This window comes from Giraffa tippelskirchi, chromosome 12, assembly GCF_054371585.1.
Source record: "Giraffa tippelskirchi isolate mGirTip1 chromosome 12, T2T-mGirTip1v1.2.pri, whole genome shotgun sequence".
Lineage (NCBI taxonomy): Eukaryota > Metazoa > Chordata > Mammalia > Artiodactyla > Giraffidae > Giraffa > Giraffa tippelskirchi.
The window spans coordinates 53827070-53835468 of NC_137286.1; the positions used below are offsets into that span (position 1 = coordinate 53827070).

Consider the following 8399-nt stretch of genomic DNA (forward strand, 5'->3'; position numbering starts at 1 on the left):
ATAGTCACTGGAGCTAGAGAAAGCTTATTAAACAGTAGATTTGAATGCATGGCTTATTTTCATTTTGAAAATAAACAACTGTGTTTCAGAGATTGTGCTGAAAAGGATTACTAAATGTTTTCAAAAATCCTACAAAAATAAAATAGTGTAATATGTTATAGTTGAATTAAAATACTTAAGTTAAACTAACTAAACATATTTTCAAAATTATACACTCCTGGCTTTCTCTAACTTGTTGGTTTGAACACCAAAAATAGACATCTAATACTGCTGTTTTCTTGCTCTGATTTTTTTTAAAGCTATCTAAAAGTATTAAAAGTGATTTGTTTTGAACAAAAGTAGTAGCTTTTTTTTTTTAGCCGTCTTTAAAAATCAATCATCTTATTCCACTGATCCAAATTCCATTTAATTTTTAATCTCAGTAATTCGGTGTGGTTTTTATTTCAAAAACCCTAGTCTCCAAACCATGGTAATTAATTAGTTTTACATAACTGTCAGACAGGAATATTTCCTATGTTTTATGGATTGAGGGAACTAGGGTACTTGAAAGTTAAGTCACTTGCCAAAAGCCACATAGGAAGAAAAACATCAGAGTGGAAGACTTGAAAATAGGCCTGAGGGTATTTGCAATTGGGGCTTTTCAGTGTAGTGGACTTAAGTGAAGCAGACTAGTTAGAGAATGACTTAGTGGGACAAGAGGTTGTCTCTGCTGTACAACTTTCAGTGCAAAATCAAATATTAAAGGTCATTTACTCCAGCACAAGCAGTAGAGAACTGAAGCTCACGTCGAAGAATTGTTGATTATGAGAAATGCAAAAAATTGAAGCAAAGTGATGGCCAAAATGTACAGGTGATAATTTTAAACAGGCAGGTTTAGGCTGTACCTCACAATGAGTGTATCCAGGATAAGCACAGGTCTCCATTAAGATTCCTTTAACCATCCAGCATCAGGGTAAGGATTTATAGAAAAATTATTCATCACTAAGCACACTTACCCTTTTAGACTAAAGTGAAGTGTAGAAAGAGTCCAGTATCTGCTGCATTCCCCCATGGGAAATATTGCACTTAATTTGTGATCAAATGGGCTTTTTTTTCTGCATAGTTTCTAAATTCTGTGATCTGATATATTTAAACCCAACGATGATGAAAAACAGCGTAGATGATGTTATGTGATGTTGGCTGCAGTCTAGGTCTAGGCAGTTCATCTTTTCCCATGTGAGGAAACTTGGCCCCAGGATTTAATCATTGGCCCTGAGTTCCTGGTATTTAGTGGCCCGCATTTTCGCTCACTTTTTATTCACAAATTGAATCTCTGTGTAAATGAAACAGAAATGAAAGTCTTGCCAATGAATCAAACACATAAGCAGTTTGAAATCACTCTTGGAGAACATGGAAACACTTGTGGAGTTTTCCAACCACGCATGTTCATTTTTAGGTTTGGCTGCAGTGGAATTTCCTAGTCTTCCTCCGACTCCAGTGACTGGATTCAGGAAACCTGAATTTAGAAATAGGCAGTCGCATACAAGTTATGGGTTTCTCATGTAATGCATCTGACAGATGTTAGTTAAGACCCCAAACTGTTAATTTATATAGTTCTTAAGCCAGCACTGAAATGGATGTGCCAATAAAAATATTATTTCCATTTGATTAACCAATTAAGAGTGTCTTCTGTAAGATAGAACAGCTATAAAATGTCTATTGCGATATTGTATAGAGAGCATAGCTCAACAGTCATTATTATCTATGTGTAATAAATATTATCCATGTATCAAAAATAGATATTTTGTATATCTATAACATTTATTGTTTCTTTGGGGATAACACTGCTCTCCCTAATTTGGTGGATAAATGAGTGAATCTGGGGGTCAGCTAAAAGAGTACGATGTTTTGCCAATTCTTGAAATTCAACTTGCCTTTCACTTCCAAAAGGAAAATTTTAACTGTGTAAGAGTGATCATAACCATCATTATGATTGCCTTCCTGCTGTTTAGAAATGAAATGAATGTGTAGCTGCTATAGTGATGAATGCCATTTTAAGAAAGTAAATATTATAACTGCATGTTTTCTAGACACTGTGTAAGAGTGCAAATCCGCAGTGGCAGGAACAGTTTGACTTTCACTACTTCTCTGACAGGATGGGCATTTTGGACATTGAAGTGTGGGGAAAGGACAGCAAAAAGCACGAGGAACGTTTGGGCACGTGAGTCTGTTCTGCTTTCTGAACGATGGGAGACGTGTCTGCATGAGGCTGGTCTATAGCACTGTCTTTATCTGGTTGAGCTTAGAGTAAAACCTCATATTCCCACCCCAAGGAGCCATAAGTTAGCTGGACCTTAACCCAGGGAAGACTTTTTCATTTATTAATTGGTATATGCCGTTTAGTATTGATTACAACAGAAGAAAATCATTACATGTCAGGAATTCCCTAAAGAAAGAGAATGTGCCATCTCAGACTCTTTGGGAAATGTTGGTATAAGTTTCTAATGCACCCTATGAGTTTGGTTTTGCTATTTAGTGGAAATACCAAATAATTCAGTAACACCATGAAGCTAGGTGTCCCAAATTGATGGAAACTTTCCACTGTCCTCTATGAACTTTGTGGAAAATCATAATGAAATCTGTTGAGGCCAGATCAGTTTTATTTGTGTACTTTGGACCTTCCCAATTTAATGGAGGTGCTCGCTTGTATATAATGAGAAATATTGTAAGTATTAATGGTTTCCATATAGGATTATAGTAAGACTACAGTTAAATGCAATTCTGCCTGCATCATGGCTGCCCCAGTTTAAGCATGAAGGAGATGCTGGTGGAAGCATACATCTCTGATCTTTCTGGGAAGCCTGCAAGTTCACAATATTATGCTTATTTTATAGATGAGGAAATGGAGTGCTGAGGTTTGCAGAATCTTGGCAGAGTAATGAATGCGAGACTCAGGATTATCTGTTTTCAAAGACCAAGTGTTTTCTCCCAAATCACTGTGTTTTGTTCAGCTCATATGCGTCCAGTTTGTCCACCCATCCTAAATTTAGAATACAGCATTTAAAGGGCTCTCAACATCTGTTTGTGGTCTTTTTCAAACCAAGTTCTCTGGAGCCCTGGGTTCAGGGAGATGCGTTGGGGTTAGCCTTCAGGATAATCAGGTTCTTCTGAAACCAGAGCATCTCCACTTTCACCTGTGCTCTGCGGTGGGGCTCCATTCCAGGCAAGAGTTTTACTGCTGAAACGAAAGATTGAAAGCCCTTTATCCAGGAGAACCCCTTCATTTTACAGATGAGGAAGTCCAGAGGTCCAGAGATGTTATGTTTTTCTATCAGCAAGGAATTTAGGGGAGAAAATGGGCTGTGCCCCAGCTAACCCAAAACCCAATGCAGTGCTTTTTTTCTGTGTAAAATGCTTAGCAGAGGCGGTTGCATGAAACATCAGCTCTTCTTGCTGCCGTTATCGCATCCCAGTATTCTTGGGCTTCTCTTGAGACTCAACTGGTAAAGAATCCACCTGCAATGTGGGAGACCTTGGTTCGATCCCTGGGTTGGGAAGGTCCCCTGGAGAAGGGAAAGGCTACCCACTCCAGTATTCTGGCCTGGAGAATTCCATGGACTGTATAGACCATGGGGTCACAAAGAGTTGAACGTGACTGAGCGAGTTACACTTTCATCCCATCCCGTCTCAGTAACTTATCCTGAGACACACAGGAGGAAGTTTGGAGACCATGGCAGGTTCCTCCCATGCTTGTCTGCAGAGGCACCCTGTGGACAGAACAGTCTGATCTGTCCCAGGGCGCTTAATAAACCGGGCTGTCAGCCACCTGATGGCAGCACTGTTGCCAAGTTCTCGTGTGGAACACACACACACCCTTCATCCACCCATGTAAATGCTGGCTAGGAGGGCGGCAGCAGCTGAGACCTGGGCGCTCTTCCTGCCATGTGCGTGTCGTGGCCCCGGTTCCATTGCTTTGTGCAGCCTGCTCATCCTCAGTTCTCTGCTGCTCTGGTAGGTAGCAGCCGTGCTTCCCTGGAGATCTGCAGTGCCGGGTTTGTGGTTTTGGGGCACCAAACTAAGTCCCGTCACTCTCCCGCGCAGGAGAAAGGTCTTCCTGTGGTCTAGAATGCAGAGATTTTCCCCCGTCAGATGCTTTCCTAGTCTCCCCGCTCCTCCGTTTCCACAGGGTAACTTAGACACCCGAGTGTTCTCAGTGCCTCCCACCCTGGTCACCCCTGTGACACCCCCGTGCCCTGCCAGCACCCCTGGCAGAAGGATGAGACACTTTGTGCTGGCCAGCGGGGCACGGATCAGTCACGTCAGTGCACAGACGCAGAGAACTCTGTGTCCCGGAGCGTTATCTGAGTGAGGGCACTTGAGGCCCCGGTGATGGATGGCCCGTGGGTTATTTTAGTAGGTGCGGAGAGTAACGGCCTTTCCCTCCGTGTGTCACTGTGCCGTCATATTTCCTTCACATCGTAGGAAACGCTTTTTCAGATGAGTGTTACGTTTCTTTACAGACACAGGAAATAGTTGGAGATGTCCCTCTGATGCCATGTTTTGTCATTTGGGTCTTCATTTATTATTTGAGCGATTTCCTGTTTGTAACTTAGACGTATACCTGCCCCAGTGGCCATTCTGCCCTTCCTCTTCATGGGCTTTAAAGGATTTTTTGTTTTTTTGGCATCCTTTTCCTTTTTCCTCTCCTAAGGTACAGAAGATAACAAAGTGTCTCTTGGCTTTGGCTCCACAGCATTACCCAGAGTGAACTTCCAGGTGGGGTGAGACGTCCCCTAAAATACACCACTGCTTGTCGTAGTGAAAGGGAGAGATCGTGTTGGCATATGGATATCACAGAGCTGTTACTTACTGTTCCTTCTTACATAAAAGTGTTCACTCTGTGTTTTCCTGTTCTTTGTTGTACTTCTTAAGGATCAGTTATTTTCTCTCCCAACTCTTGGGAAATACCTTTTTGTGTCAGGAGGGTCTTTGGCAATGTTGAAGGTTCTCAGACCTGTCTCATAATTTGTCTTTGGATGACACAGTGATGCTAGCAGTTTAAAGTTCTGCACGGGCTCTCTGAGAAAGTCTCCCCCCACTGAAGCTTCCCCTGGCAGGCACTGTGAGAGGAGGGAAGGAACACTTTGAGTTGTGTTTCCTGGGCTATCTGGTAACCACAACACTTGCAAGCTACAAGACCTTGGGCAGTGGCCTTTCTTGTGGTTTTTCCATCTGTGTAACAGGGTCTTCAGCCAACTTGCAGGTCACCATGGCAACCGGCAACCATGTCTATTGTTGGTTGCTATTATTATTCCTATTAATTTTGAGCTTTTTTTTTTTTTTCTGGAGAACAACTACAGATCCCCACAACTAAATTATGCTATTTAAGTATCTGAGATATGACTGGTTAAAATTCAGCTCAGTTTTGTTTATTCAAAACAGAATAGAGATTTTTTGTGTGTTTTTTTGTTAGAAGTGAGCAGTGACTATCTTCCAGGATGTGATGGGAAGGATATTTATTGACTCGAGAACTGAACAGTGTTGATTAGCCTGAACGACACTGGTTTTGTAGCTGTGGACAGTGGTCGACCAGGGAAGTGGTCAGTTATGGTCATAACTGGCATTTGTGTTGGCATTGGTGGGTTGCTAGCTTGGTGATAGTTCAGGCTTGTCCCGCCTCCCCAACCACCATGGCAGCCAGCCTCCTCCAGGCTCTCCTGAGTCATGGGGAATTTTCTGAAATTCCTTGTGTCTTCATGATCCACCTGTGGGCTTCCTCTGAGCCATAGGTAACTCCCAAGGAGGTCAGGGCTGGTGAGATAAAGGTGCCTGGGCAAACCAACACCCGACCTCCCAATCCAGGGTGCCTGCTAATTCAGGAGTTTATTCATGGACAAAAAAAAAAAATCTTTTGAGTCCATCAATGGTCCAGAAACAGTGGATTTTTAGGAGGAGTAAGAAATAAAGCTAAATATAACCTGCCCCAACTTTTAAACAAAATGGCAAGAGTAGAAATATAGATTAATCTTGTCAACCTGTACTATTTCAACATAATCATACCATTTTCTTAAAGTATATTTTACATTTCCCTATGATTCTGGTGATTAATTTGCTACAGAATATTCTAGTTTTCAAGGTGGCACAATGGTAAGGAATCTGCTTGTGAATGTAGGCAAGAGATGCGAGTACAATCCCTGAATTGGGAAAATCCCCTGGAGGAGGAAGTGGCAACCCACTCCAGCATTCTTGCCTGGAAAATAATGTGGACAGAGGAGCCTGGTGGGCTACAGTCCATGGGGCTGCAAAGAGTCGGACACGACTGAGCATGCATGCACGGACGCACGCAGACTTGGTTTGGAAAAGTTAAGAATGAGATTGCACAAGCTCATTTTAACTGGGCTGCTGCAGAGCCCATCCTGAGTCCCACGTGGTGCCTTAGAAACTGGCTCTGATGTGCTGCCCATTTACTGGTGACTCCTGTGCGCAGGAGAATCAGGGTATTTCTTTGGACAGATTGCACCCCATGTTGCTCATCTGCTTTTACAGTGAGGCTTGACACAGTCACCATTTGCTTCCTGTTCACCCCCATTCTTAGCCTCTGAGATTTACAGCTTTTAAAACTCAAGGACTCTTTTCTGCCCCCTTGCATTTAAGTTAAAAGCTGACCAGTCTATAATATAAAACATAGAATTATGGTAATGAATAAGAGGTTAAAAGCTATCATGGCAAGTGGAACTTAGCAGGTTTGGCTGACTGATATGGTAAAAATTATGTGTTGAATTAAAACATTAAAATGCGGTGGGATTAATGGAGAAAGACAGGAACAGCAGGTCAGAAACAATGCTAAATCAGCACATTAACTGCCAGTGGGCTGGAGAGGCTGGCTTTAATATATGCAGAGAAAAAAAAAATAAAGCTTGCAGAGGGAAAAAAAAAGTAACTTACTCCTTGTTTTCTCTAGGTGAATAGAAATGCAGACATTTGAATCTGGGAGGCATTCAGTACATATATTTCTTTCCCTTTCTTTTTTATATAGAAGAGGAAATAGACCCTACAAAATATTCAATTGGTTAACAAAAAAGAAACACTGACTTTAGAATTTGGAGTGTTTGACTTTGCATTTTATTTTGCCACTAGGATTCATTTTGTTTGTTCGTTCATTTTACTCAACAAACACTGAGCATGTTGTGTATCAGACATCCTACCAAAAGCTGGGGGTTCGCGTGTGGGTCCTGTCCTCAGGCACTAGGTTGTGGGAGGCACCTTGGTGCTGTCCAGGCAGCCTTCTGGAAGAAGAGCATCTAAGCTGAGACCTGTAACATGGGTGGTGGTTAGCCTGACCAGATTGGAGGAAGGATATTTCGGGAAGATGGGACCACGTGAGCAGAGACTTAGAGAGGAGGGAGAAGACGAAAGGAATGCGAAGAGTGTTGATATCACGTGATCAGACTAGAGCGGAAAGCAGGAGTGAGGTCATGAAGCCAGCGGATTCCATCTCCTGCTGGTGAACCATGGCTGGACCTGGCTAGACCCAGACACACCGGTGCCCTGCTCCTTTACGTTCACCGCTTGTTACCACAGTGGACCTCTGATGGGCTGAATGATCTAAGATCTGACTTCAGAATGATGAGTTCCTGGTCCCCTAAGGGCCGGTGTGTAGCACCTGTTGAATTGTGGTCCCCACGTCACGTGGTCACTCCCCTTGCCGGTGGAGCCACACATGAGATGCCCTGAGAAATGACCTGATTGGCTAATGCTCATTACGCATGTGTTTTGCATAGATGCTCTGCACACATGTTTTCCACATTGTTTCTCCCAGAACAGTTTCATAAGTTTTATTGCTTTATCGGTTTTTGTTAACAAACAATTGGATGTGTTGGTCAGAGTCTCTTGGGCTATGGTGAATTAACAGGCATTTTTTCTTTTAAATTGTTCTTAGGTCAGTATCTCAGATACCTTTATCAATGTCATCTACTAACCTGGGAAAATTTTTAAATACTTCCCCTGCTGTAATTTATCACAGTTGAATGATTAGCATTTCGTTAGATCAGAGGTCCGGAGAAGGAAGTGGCAACCCACTCCAGTACTCTTGCCTAGAGAATCCTGTGGATAGAGGAGCCTGGTAGGCTGCTGTCCATAGGGTTGCACAGAGTCGGACACGACTGAAGCGACTTAGCATGCATGCATGCACTGGAGAAGGAAATGGCAACCCACTCCAGTATTCTTGCCTGGAGAATCCCAGAGACAGAGGAGCCTGGTGGGCTGCCGTCCATGGGGTCGCACAGAGTCGGGCACGACTGAAGCGACTTAGCAGCAGCAGCAGCAGGTCAGGGATCAGCGAATTAGGACCCGTGGGTCAAGTCCAGAAGGCTGCTTGTTTTTGAGTAAAGTTTTATTGGGAAAGAGCACTGTTCATTTGT

At 42.9% G+C, this 8399-nt stretch overlaps 1 protein-coding gene across 10 annotated transcripts in view; it reads left to right on the forward strand.

Moving 5' to 3' along the window:
* The window catches only part of MCTP2 (multiple C2 and transmembrane domain containing 2), a 255126-nt gene that overhangs the window by 118994 nt on the left and 127733 nt on the right, over positions 1-8399 (forward strand). For 9 of the 10 annotated variants that reach the window (XM_081552154.1, XM_081552155.1, XM_081552153.1 and 6 more), the window contains one exon: positions 2070-2200. In XM_081552154.1, the coding sequence (XP_081408280.1) occupies positions 2070-2200 (131 nt within the window). The remainder of the gene's footprint in view (positions 1-2069; positions 2201-8399) is intronic. The other variant, XM_081552163.1, reaches the window with a different exon arrangement.